Below are 20516 nucleotides of genomic sequence, written 5' to 3'. Positions count from 1 at the left end.
GATTCAAGTGAAACCCTTGTCTTCTCACAGTCTCTGCCCCTGGTTCAATAACAACACGTCTGCACAAGCAATGAAACCAACCTTCACCACAGCCATGTGGCTGTTGTCTTTTAAGCAATTAGGGAGCCCACACCCACTCCACCACGGAGCCCACACCCACTCCTACCACGGAGCCCGCACCCATTCCACCACGGAGCCCACACCCACTCCCACCACGGAGCCCGCACCCACTCCCACCACGGAGCCCGCACCCATTCCACCACGGAGCCCGCACCCACTCCTACCACGGAGCCCGCACCCACTCCTACCACGGAGCCCGCACCCACTCCACCACGGAGCCCGCACCCACTCCCACCACGGAGCCCGCACCCACTCCCACCACGGAGCCCGCACCCACTCCCACCACGGAGCCCGCACCCACTCCACCACGGAGCCCGCACCCACTCCACCACGGAGCCCGCACCCACTCCCACTCCGGAGCCCGCACCCATTCCACCACGGAGCCCGCACCCACTCCTACCCCGGAGCCCGCACCCACTCCTACCACGGAGCCCGCACCCACTCCACCACGGAGCCCGCACCCACTCCTACCACGGAGCCCAAACCCATTCCACCACGGAGCCCGCACCCACTCCTACCACGGAGCCCGCACCCATTCCACCACGGAGCCCGCACCCACTCCACCACGGAGCCCGCACCCACTCCCACCACGGAGCCCGCACCCACTCCCACCACGGAGCCCGCACCCATTCCACCACGGAGCCCGCACCCACTCCTACCACAGAGCCCGCACCCACTCCTACCACGGAGCCGGCACCCACTCCACCACGGAGCCCGCACCCACTCCTACCACGGAGCCCAAACCCATTCCACCACGGAGCCCGCACCCACTCCCACCACGGAGCCCGCACCCACTCCCACCACGGAGCCCGCACCCACTCCCACCACGGAGCCCAAACCCATTCCACCACGGAGCCCGCACCCACTCCCACCACGGAGCCCGCACCCACTCCTACCACAGAGCCCGCACCCACTCCTACCACGGAGCCTGCACCCACTCCACCACGGAGCCCGCACCCACTCCTACCACGGAGCCCAAACCCATTCCACCACGGAGCCCGCACCCACTCCTACCACGGAGCCCAAACCCACTCCACCACGGAGCCCGCACCCACTCCACCACCGAGCCCGCACCCACTCCTACCACGGAGCCCAAACCCATTCCACCACGGAGCCCGCACCCACTCCCACCACGGAGCCCGCACCCACTCCCACCACGGAGCCCGCACCCATTCCACCACGGAGCCCGCACCCACTCCTACCACGGAGCCCGCACCCACTCCCACCACGGAGCCCGCACCCACTCCCACCACGGAGCCCGCACCCACTCCCACCACGGAGCCCGCACCCACTCCCACCACGGAGCCCGCACCCATTCCACCACGGAGCCCGCACCCACTCCCACCACGGAGCCCAAACCCATTCCACCACGGAGCCCGCACCCACTCCCACCACGGAGCCCGCACCCACTCCCACCACGGAGCCCGCACCCACTCCTACCACAGAGCCCGCACCCACTCCTACCACGGAGCCCGCACCCACTCCCACCACGGAGCCCGCACCCACTCCCACCACGGAGCCCGCACCCACTCCCACCACGGAGCCCGCACCCATTCCACCACGGAGCCCGCAGCCACTCCCACCACGGAGCCCGCAGCCACTCCCACCACGGAGCCCGCACCCACTCCACCACGGAGCCCGCACGCACTCCTACCACGGAGCCCGCACCCAGTCCCACCACGGAGCCCGCACCCACTCCACCACGGAGCCCGCACGCACTCCCACCACGGAGCCCGCACCCACTCCTACCACGGAGCCCGCACCCACTCCTACCACGGAGCCCGCACCCAGTCCCACCACGGAGCCCGCACCCACTCCACCACGGAGTCCGCACCCACTCCTACCATGGCCTCTTAGGCTCCTCTAGAGGAGACGGAAAAGCTATTGGCTGGAAGCCACTGTAATGACATCGTGACGAGACCTGAAGAGGTGGGCACACAACTGGAGATAAATGCCAAATAATACTCATGAAAGAAAAGAAACGAGGTAAAAGAATGTCGTAACCATCTGGGAGGAAGATGATTACGAAGTCCTCATCCCACACTTGGGTTGCTTCAAAAAACATTGGATGTTTTACTCCTCAGCTAAAGAATGGTTTAAAATGAGGAAATCTGTTAATACATCACAACATTAGACCCGGTTTTTTTTAAAACTACTTGATTTTTTATGTTGCCAAAATACATATTTCATTGAACTAAATATCATCAATAGCTTTTTTTTTTTTTTTAAACAAAATTAGGAAAAGGATGCTTTCCTTTTTTCTTTTTGCAGTTTTTGGCCAGGGCTGAGTTTGAACCCGCTACCTCCGGCATATGGGGCCGGTGCCCTACCCCTTTGAGCCACGGGTGCCGCCCAAGGCTGCTTTCTTTTTTTTTTTTTTTTTTTTTTGTAGAGACAGAGTTTCACTTTATGGCCCTCAGTAGAGTGCCATGGCCTCACACAGCTCACAGCAACCTCCAACTCCTGGGCTCAAGCGATTCTCTTGCCTCAGCCTCCCGAGTAGCCGGGACTACAGGCGCCCGCCACAACGCCTGGCTATTTTTTTTTTTTTTTTTGGTTGCAGTTTGGCCGGGGCCGGGTTTGAACCCGCCACCCTCCGTATATGGGGCCGGCGCCTTACCAACTGAGCCACAGGCGCCGCCCTATTAGGCAATTTTTTTTTTTTTTTTTTTTTGTAGAGACAGAGTCTCACTGTACCGCCCTCGGGTAGAGTGCTGTGGCGTCACACAGCAACCTCCAACTCCTGGGCTTAAGCGATTCTCCTGCCTCAGCCTCCCGAGTAGCTGGGACTACAGGCGCCCGCCACAACCCCCGGCTATTTTTTGGTTGCAGTTTGGCCGGGGCTGGGTTTGAACCAGCCACCCTCGGTATATGGGGCCGGCGCCCCACCGACCGAGCCACAGGCACCACCCCCCAAGGCTGCTTTCTTAACATCATGAAGACTCTATTAAACTGACAGCCAGTGACAGGATGCTAGCAAAACACTTGTGGTATTTCCATTGAAATTTGGACTATAACAAGAATACCTAATTGTCTCATTATCTAACACTGCTATATACATACATTCTAGCCAATACAATAACACCAGATCAAAGAAATAAAAGCTATAATTCCTGCAAAGTATAAAATGATCTGTAATTATAGTTAACGTTAGAGGGTTCACTTGCACCATATACTAAAATATACTTCGGATGGGTTAGAAAGTTAAATATAAAAATGAAACCAAAAACATCGATATGAGATATAGATAAATATTAACTGGTTTTGAACTAAAGAAGGAAAACCTAAACAGAAAATGACATACTGAACAAAAGATTTTCAAGGACAATGAGAGGCAGAAAAGTTGCTGTTTGTAATTTATTTAAAGAACATTTTTGTTGTTATATAAATAGTGCTCATAATTCTTATCAGAGCTTAAAGAACTTTCTAAAATTATGCAAAGTATCCATGTCTCAATATAGTAGCAAGAACATGAACTAATAGTTTAAGATCTTCATATTGACAAAACTCAAAATCATAAAATTATGCATACTACTCTAAGTTCTAGACATGTTTTGAGTGACTACTATGTGTCAGGTATTATCTGAGGCCTTTTTAGAAACTGCTTCCTTGATTCTTAACAATATCCTTAAGAAGTAACGTTATATCCATTCTATAAATGAAGTGCTTCAGGTTTTCAAAGATTAAATAACAATTCTGAGTCTATACCCTCTATATTCCTCCGCTTTGAAAGAAATAGCTAAAAAATTACTAAGGTAGAATATATAACATTGTTTAAATTACTGGACATCCAAAAGCCCCATAAAATTCTAGAGTAAAACAAAATCTTTGCAACCTCTCAGAAATAATTGCTAATTTCCTTGATACATAAAGAGCTTTTGCAATATAACTGGAAATGGTCTAAGATCAGTAGAAAAAATAAGGCAAGCAGCAAGAACGGGAAATATATTATTATAACATAAACAACTCACAAACGTAAAACTACCTAAACCAGGAAGCTAAGAAAATATAATTCAAAGAAGGATGAAATATCATTTCTCATACGTGACAGTTTCAAATAACAAAAAGTTTTAATAATCGATAATAATGTGTGTAAGAATTCAACCAAATAAGGTAACGCTTAAATTAATTATGGTATTAACCTAACACAAAATATGTCTTAGTATTAAAGTCATTTTTCAAGAGGAGAGGAAATAGGAAATGTTGATTACAGGTTATGAAGTTTCGGTCAGACAACATGACTAAGTTCTGGGAATCTATTACACAGCACGGCGATTATGGTGTAATGACGTGTTACGTACTTGAAAATTGCTAAGAGATTAAATCTTAAATGTCCTCATCCCCAAAACATAACTATGTGAGGTGATGGGTAAGTTAATTAGTTTGATTTAATCATTTTGCAATGTATGTATCAAAACATTACACTGTACACTATAAATATATACACTTTTTAATTTGTCAATTATACCTTAACAAAGCTAGAGAAAAATTATTTTTCAAATGACATCTGCTAACACAAGAACGGCATTACCCTTAACCACACAGAGTATAGCACCAGTTTCATGGATCTACGCAAAATAAATAATCTTTTGTTTTCAATTTCATTAATCTCTGATTTAATTTTGGATATTTCTTTTCTTCTGCTGGGTTTAGGCTTAGATTGTTCTTCTTTTTCCAGTTCCATAAGATGGCTTGTGAGTTTGTTGATGTGCTCACTTTCTGTTTTTCGAATATAGGGTTCTAAAGAGATAAATTTTCCTCTCAGGACTGCTTTTATGATCTGTTTTTCGAAATTATCTGTTAGTTTTATTTATAAATAATAGTTGTCTATTTTTTGAGACCTAAAAAAATAATAAGAACTGATGACTCCATACTGAACCTCAGAGTCAAACAATCTATAATAGACATACTTTTATTTGACAATGAGAATGTTACTTTCTTTGCATTATTATTATTGCTTAATATTTCGATGCAGCAATTGTCTGATTCCTTTTCTGAATGTATTTATGTTCGTTCATTCTTTATAAGGTTTTTGTTTCTAGTCCTTATTTTAAACATTGTTATTGTTACTAAAATTTAAGTCTTTTTAATTTTGTGAGGCAAAAAAATGGAAACCTAATAAACACATGTATATGTAAAAAATAAATAAATAAATCACTTCCATGGTACAGCAAAAAAAATAGATAATCTTATACATAAATGATTTTTAAAGTAGCATAATGTTAGAAATCGTAATACAGGACATTTAAAATTTACTTATCCGTCTGCTTCACTATTCTCCAACTTGTCTCAATTCCGCCCATTTGTTTTTCAACTGAATTTTTAAAATTTTGTTATAAACATATTGATTCATTCACTATCAGTAAGAACATTTTTAATCCACAAAGTTCTTTCAGAATTAACAAAGCAACCTCATAAGTTTTATACCATTTAATTCAGACAAAAACTGTGAGATAGACATTGGCATCACTTTATAGAAGAAAATACTTAAATACTTCTCAAACTAAAACGATCACATTTCTTTGTATTTTGCAAGCAGAGGGCAGAGAAGGTTTTGCCAGAATTGTAAGTATAATGCTAAGGGAATCCTTAAACACAAAACTTTTCATATGAACATGTCTATCCACTGTTTTAAACAATGTCAATGATAAAACATTTCCCCTGAAAAATCTTTTGTTGTGGCTAAATTCTAATTGGTGCATCTACTGTTGAGTTTGGGCACCCTGTACATGGCTGCAAATTAGGCCCTTTTATTATTTGTCCTTTAGTAAGAACGTATTCTACATGGGAGTTAATGCAGGGGCTCCTGATCTGCAGATTTGGTTACAAGAGTCCTTTCTGAGAGTAAGTTTGCAAAGCTGCCTCATCTACCTCATGGTACTACATATTCCTGAGTTCAATAAGGCAATGAGAAAGAAAAAAAAAACCACAATAGCAGCACGAATTGTAAAAGCAAACAAAACTGGAGTTGCTTCAACTCTTGTATTGTTAGGCGACCACTTGGAGTTTGTATTTGTATTGAAAACTTAAAACAGAGAAACAGTGAGAACGGCAAGGTATAATACTTCAGTTTGGAAAGTGCAACTTCTATATATTTTGTAGATTAAATATTTCATAAAACTTGAATACTTTGAAATTGAAATGTAATCTTTTGTTTAATTTTTAATTGCTTTTAAACTAAAGAAGTAATCAAAACATGATTACTACGTATTATTATATGACTTACTTAAAATCATTTTGTTGTACGTATACAGGTGAGGTATTAACAAATACCCTCCAGATATCCAAACAGTAGGTATAGTTCTAGTCTTATTACAAAGTCGTATATTATACTCTAGGGGAAAAGCTCTTACAATTTGTCAAATCTGCTCATTAGGACTTTGGTAAATATACCAATTGTTTTTTTCTCATCTCACTGACACTTTCCTAATGAAGTAGGGCTCATTTTATTTTTATTTATAACTTCATGGAAATGTAACAGTCAGATTTTAGAGAGCATCAGACCATTTATTTCAATTAGAAGCAGTAATGAAATCTCTTTAAACTATTAGATGTCACTTAGTCTTTATGTAAGACAGATTGTATGCCTAACACTTTTGGCAAGATCCACAGCAACAGCCCTTAATAGTTAATATATTGACTGAAAATGAGGATTCCTTCCCTATTCCTCCCAAGGCCTTCCTAAGGCCAAACCAGTGGTCGATCTAAAATAGTATTTTTTCATAAAACTTAGAAAATAATTGATAAAAATCTTTCAATATTATACTAGTGGTAGTAATCATAAGCCCTTGCTGTAGCCAAGGAGTCAATGTTGTTTCTAGTTGTTCATAAATTATGACCTTGAGACGCTATGTGCTGTCACGCTTCCTGGTACACCTTTCATCAGCAGGGATGACATTTTTCCAAACAACTCAAGACATCCCTTGTTTATTTCAAGCACCAACCCTGATGAAGTCCATGTCACCTGACTCGTCTTGCCTCAGGAAAATTCATTTTATTCTTTTTAATTATTTTTTATTAAATCATAACTTTGTACGTTGATGCATTTATGGGGTTCAGGGTACTGCTTTGATATACAATGTGAAATGCTTACATTGAACTAAGTAACACATTCATCACAATTATACTCATTTCTTAACAGTTTTGAAATGTACCATTGCATCATGCACATTAGGTAATGTCTCCCCCCAAACTCTCCCTCCTCCCATATCCCCCTCGCACCCCCCCTCCAGAAAATTCATTTTAGAACATATTCCTGGTGAGCCAGAAGCTGGCGCTTAAATATAATCTGACAAGAACTGCATTCTTATCAATGTACATTTCTTATTTCTAGCTTATCGTGCAAGGTAAGCCTGAGAACTCTAGCCCAACCTCTAGGCCATGGCCTGTGAGGAACCAGCCGCACGGTTCGTGTGTGGTGGGTCAGCCAAGCTTCATCCGTGTTTACAGCCACTCCCCATTACTCACATTACCATCTGAGCTCTGCCTCCTGTCAGAGGACGGTTTTGCCCAAATAGCAAGTATAATACTAAGAGAATCTTAGACACAAAACGTTTCTTATGAACATGTCCTATCCACACTCTTAAACAATGTCAGTAATTAATCATTAGATTCTCTCTTACAGCGAACCCTACTGTAAACTCACGAGCGAGGGACCTGGCGGCCTGCTCCTAACAAGAACCTAACTGGCTGATGATCTGCACTTGCGTCATCCTAAAACCAATCCTCTCCCCACTCTTTGTAGAAAAACTATCTTCTATGAAACAGGTCCCCGGTGCTAGAAAGGCTGGGGACCACTGCCTTACACGACGACTAAGAGCAGACAAGGTTCACGAGGACAACCTTGACATTGCTCCCTCTGCCTTCACTTCCTTTTGTTTCCTCACTCAAGAGTATACAGGAAAGAGTACGGACAATTCTGATTCCTTTAAGATGTGATAAGGCAATGTAGAGGAGAAAGCTTTCTAAGAACATTAGTATCAACAAAGAAAAAGCCCAAAGAACACCATTGCACTTTCCAAATCCTGATGAGCCCATCACATGCTGCTGTTTCCTGGTACTTGTGCACGGCTGACCTAATTCCTTCCACTTTGGGGCCACAGGCTCCTTTACACTAATACTTACCTGTTGGGAGAAGCCACGACAGGTGCCTAGCTCTTTGCGAATATATGGGCAATGCTTTGGGGGTTTTGAAAGCCTTTGGTAGAAATTTCCATATTTATAATACCCACTAAGAGCACACATTTTTAAGGGTTTAAAAGTAGAAAAAGGAATATAAATATCATTAAATCTAAAAATAGTTTATAGGTCACACACACACCCCAAAAAACCCTCATTATTCTACATATTTCATTTTCTAATTCCCATATTACTGAATGCTGTTACTCTTAAGTGCTTGATTTGATTCCAAATTACTTTAGGTATTTATCCCAAACCAGATCCACCTGGTAAGAATGAAGTCTTGCCACCTCTGAAGACATTCCAAACAGTGGTCTGGTTGTTTGCAAATATTTTCTAATCTTCCAAGTGAGTGTTTTCAAGATTACAACCTAATTTCAAATATCTAAAATTTGAAATATTTACTTTTTAAATCATGTACATTATTGTACTCTCTTGCATGTACAAATGCCTGGGAATTATTTGTACAAAAAATCTACCACTGATTTATTACCAAACAGCCTTATCATTAGGAATGCGATCTGGGCTGGGAGGCTCCTCTATAAACAGCTGGCACACAGTCACAATGATGGAGGTGAGATGGCCCAGTCACAGGAGCTGCCAGAGGCGAGGACTTTCCATGAGCCAGGCTATTCTTCTGGTAAATGCTTTTTCTCTCAACACGGGTTAGTAAAGACCTCCAAACCCAGACTGCTTTCAACCGGCAGGGCCAGCAGTACACTTTCACTGTCCTGCCTCAGGGACACATCACCTCTCCAGCCCTAGGTCACAATTCAGCCAGAAGGAGCCTTGGTCACTTTTCCCTTCTACAAGACATCCGAGTTTTCCACGACAGAGATGACAGTGATCAAGAGGGAGGAACTACTCTAGACTTAATAGTGAGACATTTGCATATCACAAAGAGGGAAGCAGATCCAACAGAAATCCCAGGGCCTTCCCTCTCAGTGACGTTTTCAGGAGTCCACTGTTTGGGGGTGTAGCAAGATACCCCTTCTAAGGTGAAAAATAACTTTTGGCATGTGGTCCTTCCTGAAACCAGAAGGAAGCTCCCCCTACTTAGGGAGCCTCTCTGTAGTTTGCAGACATCCTAGTTGTCACAGGAGTGTGCTACACCAGCCCATCTACTAAGTGACTCAAAAGGCTGCTGGTTTTGAGCGGGTCCCAGGGCAGGAGAAGGCTCTGTAACAGATCTCTGTAACAGAGATCCAGCAGGTTTGACGGCGCCTGAAGTGGCAGCGACTCAGGGATGCTGTTGGGAGCCTTTGGTGGCATCTCCAGGTGGATCACAGGCAGCCCCTCAGGACATGAGAACAAGGCCCTGCTCACACCTTCCCACTGGAGTCCTAGCCTCCAGAACTGAGAGACTATACATGTGTGTTGTTTTAAACACCCAATTTGTGGTACTTTGTTAAGGTATCTCTAGGCAACTGACACAAATTTCAATTAATAAGTTCATGAGTGCTAGCTCTTCTCAGTTCCATAACAACCCCATGAAGTGGTCACTTGCATGGCCTACTTTTCACAGAAGAGCCAAAAGTGATCTAGCAGGGAGTGGAGCCTGCAGCCTGGTCCTGAGCCTGTGCTCTTCACTACGACACGATGGTCCCAGCAGGAAGAAGTGCTGTGAATGCACTGTCCTATCCTTCCCTAGATGAATTCCATGGGCTGCCACAACTCCCAGAAAGGATGCTTTCTTAGTTTGGGAGGTGACTGCTGACTTGGATTTCAAAACAGTGCTACTGAAGGCAGGTGTGAAGCATAGAAATCACAGGGGGCTGCTTGGGGTGTGACTCAGGAGTGTCTACAATATCTACCAAGACCTGACTTTTCATGGTAAGTGATTTATTGTGTTTATGATGACGGGCCTTCTAGCCTGGCCTGGTCTTGCAGGACCCAAAGGAGCACGTCCTTCAATTTTGTGCCCTGGGTGTCTCCCTTGCATCACCCATGTCTTCTTTTTCAATGTTCTTCAAAAATTACATTTTAATTCCCAGTTCTTTATCAATAACACATAAGGAGTAAACAAAGTAGAACCTCTGTAAGTTGACCACCTAAGGAACTGTAACAGACTGCTCAAAACACAGACATGGCCAGTATAAGGAACTAGGCCTACTCTACTGATATGTACATGTGGTGCGTGTCCGTCTGTGAAAGTTAGGTCAACTTAAGGAGGTGGTCAATGCAGGGAGGCAGTTAACTATAGAGGTTCTACTGCATTTTGATTTTAAACTTCATCATTAATTATCTTTCCTCGAGTTTTAACCAGAATTGATCTTTTAAAAAAAAAAATCGAAATAAACACAAAAACAACCTTCTTCAACCCTTGACATGTGTAGAAATGACATTCAACTTTGATATGGCATAAATATTTCCTATCAGAGCATTGGGAGGAGATAGCCAGACAGCAGAGTTAAACAGTCTTTTTTCATTGTTAATTTATTGTCACACATGAGTTTCATATTTATAATGGCATCATAAGCTCACTGCACTTAATACCTGCAATGTTTGCTACTGTACCACAATTAAATTTTCAATACATTAAAAACAACTACTGCCTATCAGACACTGGGCTAGGCCCACATAAACGCAAGTGCCATGTCTGTCCAGGACTCTGCAATCCCGGTCCTAGGGCCTAGCATGTGATGTGTGCTCAGTATTTGTTAAATGAAAGGATGAGCAGCTGGATGGAGAGAGACAGAAGGATGGAGGGTGGGTGGCGGAGAGTGTGGGAACCCCAGGGTGGTCACCTGTGAGGAGGACAAAGCAGCAGCAGCCCGGCTCTTGTCTCCTCCCTCACCCTCTTCCTCTTCCCACCACACTGCAATCAGGGACTGAAAACAGAAAAAGCCTAGAAGGATCCAGGCTGAGGATACTTGAGGACACTGACTGAGTTGGAGCAAACTAAAGCTTTTCAGCTTCCAATCTGTCCCTGGTAATGTCACGAAGGCTAGAGTTCTTGAAAGGAGGAATATTTATTGTCACTTTATCTTCTGCCAAGACCCAAGGCAAAACTCCAAAGGACACAAGCACATCTTGGCCAACCTCTCTCTTTTCTTTCTAAATACATCACCCTGGCCTCACACACAGACTTCTGCTACCTGTCTCTCCAAATTCCTTCATCTCAGGCCATCTCTCCAGAATAGCCAAAAATAGCCTTCTTACCATGACAGTCTTGTTACTTCATTAAACTCACTCTAAGGTATGAATGAACATGAACATTCCTATAGCAATAATACAATAATCCTAACTCAAACAATTGTAATTGATGTGGCAAGGAGCAACTTTTCAGTGAAAGTCTAGAAGCCTCATTAGCTCCCAATATTTATCCTAGGGCCTGTCATTTTAAAGCTTTGGCTTTGCAGCCCTGTACAACCCCACAAGCATCGCCAAACATCATGGGACTCAGAAAAACACTACACGTGACCAGTAACCTGCAGCACAAACAGATGAATGGTGCCTTTGCAGGTGTGTGATTACCTGTAGTAGACACGCTGGCATGTGAGTATATGAGGCAGAGTCATAAACACCAGATCATAAAATCTAACTTTTGTGTAGTAATACAATGTTCTTCTAAAACCTCTAATCCTTCCACCTCCCCCTTACTGGTACCAGATGGCCTTCACTGTGAGCCCTGGACCTTCCTGATCTCTCATCCCCACGTCCTCCATCCTCTACCCTGGGGCAGGTGCTCATCTTTCCCTCATAGCACCCTGGGCACTGTCCCCTCCCAACTCCTACACGACTGTAGGAGCCCAAGTTGATTTCTTGGGTTGTCCCTCTCTACCTCCCTTTCTCTGGCCCCCTACAACCAACAAACACAGAGCCCAGGTCCTCTCATCCTTAAACACAAATAAACCCATAACATCCTTCCACTGACCCACTGTCCCCCCATTCCTCCAGCTGTAGCCTGAGTTCTGTATTCTGAAACTTTCCTTAGGAGTTGGGCATGTTCTCTCGGGACCCACTCTCACTGCTCTCTTCACCCAACCTGCCATGGTGAAGGTCCTCCATGGCATGGTTGCTTCCCCATCACATCCAGAAATGTGACTCTTTCCTTACCCTGACTCTCCATTATCCTGCCTCTCTGCTCCTTGAAACATCCCTGCTTCCAGTGGCTTCCAGACACCCCCCCCCATCTGCTTCCCAACCTCCCTCTCTGGTCACGCTTTTCACCTACTAGGAGCTTTCTTTTCTTCTGCACATCCTGAAAACCTGGCATTCTGCAGGGCTCCAGCCTAGTCCCTTCTCCCTGTACAGCTCATTCACACTCATGGCTGATGACCCTAAAACCTATACCTTTTCCCCCAGGATCTCTCTGCTCCATGGCTGTTCTTCCAGCTGCCAGTCCAGCAGCCATTTGAAGGCAATAGCTTTACCCCCAAACCTGCTGTTCTCCAGAGTCTCCTATTTCAGGTGAAGGCACCGCAGTCCTAAACCAGAAGTCTGCATGTCATCCTAATCCCTCCCCTCCCATGCTGTCATCCAAATAACCACCGGGTTCTATCAACTCTACCTCCTACCTCCCTTCCAAAGCACAGTACAGGCCCCCAGCATCTCTCTCCTGACACAGCAACAACCTCCTAATTGTTTGCCCTGCCTCTGCTTAGGATCCATCAATAGCTCCCTGCTGCTCCTAAGCTACGCTCTGAACTTCTTACCACGATCTCAAGACCACCCAGAACCAGCCACTACTCGTCTCTCCATCTTCTGCCACGTCCTGAAGACCCTGAATTCCTCGGCATCCCTGCTGCACATTAGCTTCCTCTCCTGGCCCTTGCACTCCTGTGCTCTTGCCTCAAACATTTTTCCGTTTAAGATGCTTCTCCTCCTCAGGTGAAATCTATTGAAACTTCAGTTCTCAGATCTCCTGCCAGTTCCAGAAAGCTCCCTGCAAACTGGGTTGATTGTACATTATTATTTACTCCACTTTATCCTCCCTGCTAGTCTCTAAGTTCCCTGAGGGCAGAGCTTCTGATTCCTGCAACACAGTAACCCAGGGCCCGGCATTCATGGCGATAGAGAAGCTTGGGTAGACACTGTATTATCCTCATGTCACAGAGGTAGACGTCTCAGCAGTGAGAGAAGCTGGAAGACGGGCCCTTCCAACCTCATCCAATGTCACGTCTTTCCAAACTCCCCCTGCTTTTCCAAAGCTACAATTTCTTCTTCTTCTTTTTTTTTTTTGGAAAACAATAAGAAACTCACTTTTTACTTACAGTTGAACTCACTTATCTCTAAACCAGACAACCTTACTTGTTACTGGAGCAAATCCTACAATCCTTTCAGGTGATTTGGGGAAATTCCTCAACTCTCTTCTGTAAAAGACTCACTACTCCTGCCTTGATCATCTTTGACATAATACACTTTTAAGCCACCTAATACCCTCCCCAAAGTACAAAATCACAAGCATCAACAATGCAAATGACTGCAGAAGAGCTTAAAGACTGCTCCACCCAGCAAAATTCCCAACATGCTCCAGCTGGCGCGCCCATGAAAAAGGTCATGAAAACGCTTCTGCATCCATTTTATTCTTCCAATCAGTTCAAGGAGAATTAAATATGTACAGAAAGTAAACAGGATCCTATCTTTATTATCAGACATTATTGTCATGGGATTTTATGAAAAAATTAAGTTGACTGAAGTCGTTCTGCACATGGACAGTAAGAAGCGGTACTGCAATCCGAGCTGATGCTTTCGGATAGAAATCGTGCTTAATACAAATGCACTACCAAGTCACTCATCGATCTAGGCAGGATTACACAGTCCAAAGCCTGCACTGAGAAATTTCATGTCCTTAAAGTTCTTTTTAGCTTCTGATATTCATGGCTGTATATATATATATATTGTTTTTCGTTTTTGGGGGTTTTTTTGCAGTTTTTGGTAGGGGAGGGTTTGGTAGGGGAGCGTATGGGGCCAGTGCCCAACCCTTGATCCACAAGCGCCGCCCTTTATTTTTTTTGCTTTTCAAGAATCAGAAACAAGATCTGTCACTTCATGCATACCCCTCTTACCTCCAGTGTCCTGTCCCTTCCCTCCCAGCCCCTAACGCAGCCTCTTCCTAAAGACCAAGGAAGTTCTAGGGACACGCCTTGCTCTCTGCACCTGTTGCTGGCCAGACTTGAACTGTGCCCTCAGCCCGTATGCAGGTACTCACGTTCCTCCCTCTAAGCCCAGCTTACTTCCTGGGTTGTTAGTAACAAACATCTAGCTGGCTTCCATCTCCTTTGACTTGTGTTCAGGACCAAGTCTTTATACTGACACTGCAGCCCCTGTATCCACACCAGACAGACCTGCCACTCTGACTACCTGAGTTTGGGGCACACATTGGTAGCACAGTGTGAGTGGGTAACATGAACATGAGTTTAATTTGAGGGAAATGTCTTTCTAACCTGCCCTCTTTATATTCTCCTTATAAAACAAATATATATGCTCAAGCAGGTTACCTGAATGGCCTATCTTACCTGCACAATGATAGATGGATACTATTAAACCCCTCATTTCCATTGAGCCTAAATATTGTCATTGAATTTTTAGAAAGCTTTCCCTTGAGATAATAAAGACCTAATTACGACCTTTACTTAAGACTATAAAACAACACTACAAGGGCCCAAGACACCCACACAACATTGAGAGCATCCGTAGTCCTGGCTAGGGTACAGCCGCCTTTATTGCCAGATGAATATTTCTGCCATCGTTTTCTTCCTGGGCTTCTCTAAGAGTTGATTTGCAAACTGAAGCGGTCATAGCTCATAGTCCTGTGTAGCTCCAGGAGCCCCGAGGGTCACCTGTGCTGTGGTCGAGTCAGGACCCTCCACTCCACAGCCGCAGAAACCAGCTGCAGGCAGAGCTCTGGTTAGAAGCAACTCTTTCTGGCGCTTAACTAAGCTAAGGCCACTCCACATTCAGAACTTCCAGGCCCGCTCCCTTGGAGAGAACTCTGCCCTAGGTCCCTTCCATACGTGGCCTGCCCTCCCCTCCTAAATGCAGGTTCTCTCAGACTTTCTAGAAGCCACAGCTGTGCCTACTTCACTCAACTGGATTAGTAAAGGACCAAACGGGTGACAGCAGTCCTCCGAAGCACTCCGAGGGGCCCTGTTACGTCCATGTGCCTGACACCTTACTCCCTCCTGTATGCTTAAGTTTGGGAACTCGTCTGATGCGCACTGCCCCGGTTCCCCTAACTTCTAGGGCACACTTCTCAAATCCGCATCCGCGCCAGGACTCGGTTTTAGGGGACTGGGAGACAGAGGGCACGATTTCCTACTGTAAAAGAGAGTTCACCAATTTCCCTGAGGAGTTTCTCAAAACACAAAAAGGCAAAGAAAGAGAAAAAGAGGGCCGGAAATAATGCAGGTATTAACCAACTTTCCGGCCCCCTGCAGACCCCAAACACTACGACAGAGGGAGCTGGAAACTTCACTTTGCTATCAAGAGAAGCGCCGCGAGTTCAATTCCTAACAGGTGAGCCCAGGAGCGACCAGGCAGAGCCTTGGTCCTAGTCTACACTTAACAGCTGGGTGTGGGAGCTTGTCTCACCAGCCACCGGTGCCACGGGAAGAAAGGAATAAAGCCCTACTACAGAAAGAACACAGAAAGAATCCCAGACACCCGAAGCACCCTGGCCTGGCGGTGGTCACCGGGGCTGTGCGGTCAGGCCTGGGCAGGAGGGGCTGGGCCGCCGGGGCGGCGCCTCCTTACCTTGCGGGAGTACGGGGGCTTGCTCAGGTGGATGCCGTCCCTGACCAGCTTATCCCTGATCATGATCTTCAGCTTCAATTTCGGGTAGCTCACCAGCTCCCTGCTGCGAGGGGCGGCGGTCTGGCCGCGGGGGTCCCCCCGGGTGCCCTGGGCTGGGACGTCGCACGGCTCCCCCCGGCGGCCAGTGGGGAAGGCATCCGCGGGCGGCCCGGGGGGCGCTGGCTGGGGCTGCGGCTCCAGCGTGAAGTAGAGGCCGGCGGCCGCGGCGTCCTGCTCCCGCAGCCGGCGCACGGCTTCCAGGATGCGGCGGCGGTGCGCGGGCGCCAGCACCCCGATGGCGTCCAGGTCCGGATCCCCGATCTGCTTGCACACCTCCAGGTCATCGTAGCCGTTATCCACGAAGGACTCCGCGTACTGCGGGAGCTGAAGCGCTCTGAGCCACTCGTAAACTATGTTGGTGCACATGGTGGGACCGGGCACCCGCCGGCAGACACCCTTCCCGCGCCCAAACGGCACGGCGGCACCAGTTCCCCGAACTTTGAATCCTCTCCTCAAAAGGGAAAGGGGAATCGCAGTAAAGTTTTCTTTCTAACTGCAAGGCTCGGGCCCGAGGCAGAAAGCCATCCGGAGCAGGCTGAGGAAGGGAGAAGCGCACAGGCAGCAGAGTGAATTCCCCCAGCAGCGCGGCGCTCGCAGGCACTGACGGCTGGACTAGCCGCGCCGCTCGGCTCCGCGCCGCCCCTGGATGCGCCGCTGCCGCGGGGAGGGGCGCGGGCGGGGGCGGAGGCGGGCGGGGCCCGGGCACCCCGCTGGGTCCGCGGGGGTCAGCGCCTCGCCGCGCGGCCCAGGAGTTTCCCCAGCCGGGACTGTTCCGGGGCCGCGAGCAGCATGTCGCTCTTCTCCCGCTGGTGCCGCCGGCGTCTGCACGCGCGCCCCTTGCTGGGGAGGCGACTCCGCGGCGCAGACCCGCGGCCGCCGAGCGCTCTTCGTCTTCGCAAGTGCCAGTCGCTGTGGTCCTGGTAGTGGGGAGCTGGTGGCTTCTACGCTGCCCAGCCCTGGCTGCCCTGGATCGCTTTTCGTATTTCTTTTAAATCCCGCTTCTCTAGCCCAAGGAAGTCTCTGCGCTCACTTCTCCCGGAGCCCGCCCGGACTCCTGCCCGCGGGCCGCCCAAGGGCACGTCCCCGCCGCCCCGCCGCGCTGGGCGAGGCTGAGAGGTTCAGCGTCCCTTCTCCCTCGCCGATCCCCGTGTCATCTCCCTTCCTCGGACGCCCCGCGCAGCCCGGAGCCCGGCGGTCTGGCTTCTACCCTGGGGGCCGGCTCAGTGTCCTGAGCCGCTGCGCTTTTGCCCAGCGGGTGGGCGCGGTGTGGGGACCGCCCGAGTCCCGCTGGCGTGCGCGGGGCCCCTCCCGGCTGCAGCGGGAAAGGCTGCCGTTCTGCTCGCCCTTCCTAGGCTCCCGGGTCTGCGAAAGTTTGGGGTGGGGTGTACTTTCTCCTCGGTCGGCGCGTCCCGCCGGGTCCCCCACCCTACTTTCTGCCCGACCCCTCGCCCTGCGCTTTCTCCCTCTGCCTTGCACCTTGTATTCTGCCCGGGCGCCCTGGGTGGCTCTGCCCCGGGGACACCGCGAGGCGTTCAGTCCTGGAGCCCCGGAATCAGTGCAGACCCTGTCTCCTCACGTCCCTGGGGAGTGTGGGAATCAATACAGCACCAAGCATCTCGAGTTAGAGCTGACGCTCAGACATCTCCGCCCCTGGGCACTTGCTAGGTAGTGACGGAATCAACCGAGTTTCCCCATCGGGCTAGTGCCTGAGCAACCGCCCGGGAGTGGGGAACCGAGGGGCAGGTGGATCAGAGAGAATGCCTCGACCGCGTTCCCCTGCTGGGGCGGGTGTACCGTCTCTTCTCTTTTCGCAGAGGGGGATCCACCTCCGTACCTGAGCTGTGCTTGAACCTGACCTGACCCTTTTTCTGCAGGAGTCCTCCATGGAGTGCCGGCCTCTTGCCTGACCTTGAGTTGTGGACCAAGTAGTGATTGCAGAGTCCTTTCCCGACCTGCTAAGTGTTTGGCCTTTGGGTGGTTGGGACCCCTTTCCCCAAATCAAAAGAGCTTATCATCCTCTTGGCACACGAACTCCCCAAAGAATCAGATGACAGCTCTGGTCCTTTTGCCCAGGATAACACCCAACGTAGAAGCGCCCAAAATGTTCCCTGCAGTTGCGGGGGGTTCTGGTATCCCAAGCCCAGGAACTCACGAATCTCATATTAAGAACAGCTGCCCAAAAGGGCCCTATGCTTGGAGAGGAAGGGAAGAGACCTATGCGAAGACCTGTAGGACTGTGTGTGGCCTCAGCCCTGGGTCACCGAGGCTGCCTTTTCCGGAGCCCGATTGCGGGTCGCGGACACTGGTAGGTGGCGAAGCGCCCAACCCTCCCCTCCCCTCCCTGCGCGCTCGCCGCCTCTGCCTCGCCAAAGCAGACTCACAGCGCCCCCTCGCGTCCGTGCGGGCAAATTTTAAGGCGTTGCCCACGTCTCCCAAACTCCCTTTATTTCAGAAGAAGAAAGTGAGCTTTATGGTTTTGTATTGGTTCCCAACCCCAGTTTAAAGTACACCTGTTTACGTCACATTCATCTTTGTATTCCAACACTCTCTCATAAGGACCTTTGGTTTTTAAAAGGAAAATATTGCAGCGATTTGAATGTTGCTGCTAAGAAGTATCAGCTAATATTTATTGAGAAAATTACTACATGCCAGGCACCTATACCTGCCTCTTTAATACATGGTTAAGTACTATTCATTATTCTACAAGGAAGAAATTGGGGCGCTGAAACGATTTTGCCTAAGATAACGCAGTTTACAATGGAGCTAGGGGTTATTTACAACTCTGGAGGTAAATTCAGCATCAGCCCTCAGAATACTAACCAATTAACCACTGCAGTCTCCCATTTGTGCTGTGTAACATGCAGGAAAAATTGGGGCTGATTGTAAGAGATGAATCTTTTTAAGACTGGAAAACTTAAAAGCCCAGACTTTTATTGTTGTGTTTTTTTCACCAAGTCCACCAATACCACATAGAAGTTATTTGCCTTCTTACATCCGGCCTTTTCCCTGCTGGGAAGTTAAAGACGTTCATCTTGTCTCATTAATCGTCAGTGAGGGCCATGAATATTTTGATTTCCATCTCATAATTAAGGGAGCTGGTTTAGGGGAAGATGAATGACTTGTCCAAGGTCATGCTTTGAATCAAGACAAAGAACAAACCTAACTTGTCAAAGTGCCTCCCTGAGTGGCAGCTGTGATTCTCCTTGATTTATGTGCAAAGCACCATCCAATTAGGAAATTAAGCATCCTGGTACTCTGGCTGGAAAGCCTTTTACAAATTGTTTGTTAATCACTCATAAATACTGCATAAAACCTACTGGCTTTTGACCTCCAGGGGAAGGCTGCTGTGTGGAGAGCTATGGGTTCCCCCACCGTGTTTTCCTTCTCTTGCACACTTCTACCCTTGTTCATTTCTTCTTTGTGTGACCCTAAGGCTTGTATCTTTCTGCTATTTGCCGTAGCATATGGAGTCTCTTTATATATCTCATTTTAGAGGATATTGCATGTAATCTCAAGGGCAGGAAGTTCCTCAGCCTAAATATGTTTACCGCCTATAAAGGCCCTTGTCTATGGTGCAAAATAAAACTGGCAAGAACAGTGATTGGCTAATTTTGTGATTTGGAGGTAGCCTTTTTAGAGCTAAAAAAAGACCCTGTGAGATCATCTCCAGTGTTCAAACTTGCATGGAGGAAGTCCAGGCCCAGAAAGGTCCAGTTTCTTACTTAAGGTCACACTGTGACAGAACTGGGACAAGAACCCAGATCTGCTTCTTCACCTTGCTCTTTGCAATATTGCATTACCTCATTTTGCTGTGAGCTCCTGGCTACTGTCAAAATCATTCCTTTCCTCATCAAATGTCTATTAGGGAGGTAGTTCAGTGCCAGGTGCTGAAGCAAAAATAGAAGAGTTTTGTTTTTGTTTTTGTTTTTTCATTGATTGGAACTGGAGAGATTTCAGCACTTAAATATATAGAGAATAAACATGTTTTTTAATATGATAGTTCATGAATTGTGAAGATTGCAAAGATACAAAGGAAGTGCATTCTTCTCTTTAATAGTACCAAAATTCTGTGAATCATCACATTAGCCAAAACTTGAAATTAAACTATATTTGACATCCAAATTTGTAATTTATAAGAAAACCAATAGCTACTACGCACCTAGTCACAGCTTTAGAAGATCACATTAATTTATTCAGCATACATTGTCAAATACCTACAATTTTACAACTTATTTTTTGAGCTGTATTGCTTTATTAAAGCTTTTTTCCTTCTATAAAAATGTTCAAAATATTTATCATGCTGATTATTATTTAATAGATTTGGGGCCAGACTTTGTTTTGCAGAGTGGACTCCTTGCCTAAAGAAAATCAATGAGAAAATAGATTATAAAGAAAGTTTCTTTCTAGGCACCATTTTAGAA

The 20516-nt window shown here is 47.1% G+C and overlaps 1 protein-coding gene across 1 annotated transcript in view; it reads right to left on the bottom strand.

The window, feature by feature from the left end:
• Positions 1 to 16679, bottom strand: part of SAMD5 (sterile alpha motif domain containing 5) — a 49420-nt gene extending 32741 nt beyond the window's left edge. The window contains exon 1 of the mRNA XM_053591920.1: positions 15997 to 16679. Within this exon, the coding sequence (XP_053447895.1) occupies positions 15997 to 16461 (465 nt within the window). The 5' untranslated portion in view covers positions 16462 to 16679. The remainder of the gene's footprint in view (positions 1 to 15996) is intronic.
• Between the last annotated feature and the right edge of the window lie 3837 nt (positions 16680 to 20516).

The sequence above is a fragment of the Nycticebus coucang genome, chromosome 5 (assembly GCF_027406575.1).
Source record: "Nycticebus coucang isolate mNycCou1 chromosome 5, mNycCou1.pri, whole genome shotgun sequence".
Lineage (NCBI taxonomy): Eukaryota > Metazoa > Chordata > Mammalia > Primates > Lorisidae > Nycticebus > Nycticebus coucang.
Note: the sequence above shows the minus strand (reverse complement) of the source record. Positions and strands in the feature narration are given on the sequence as shown.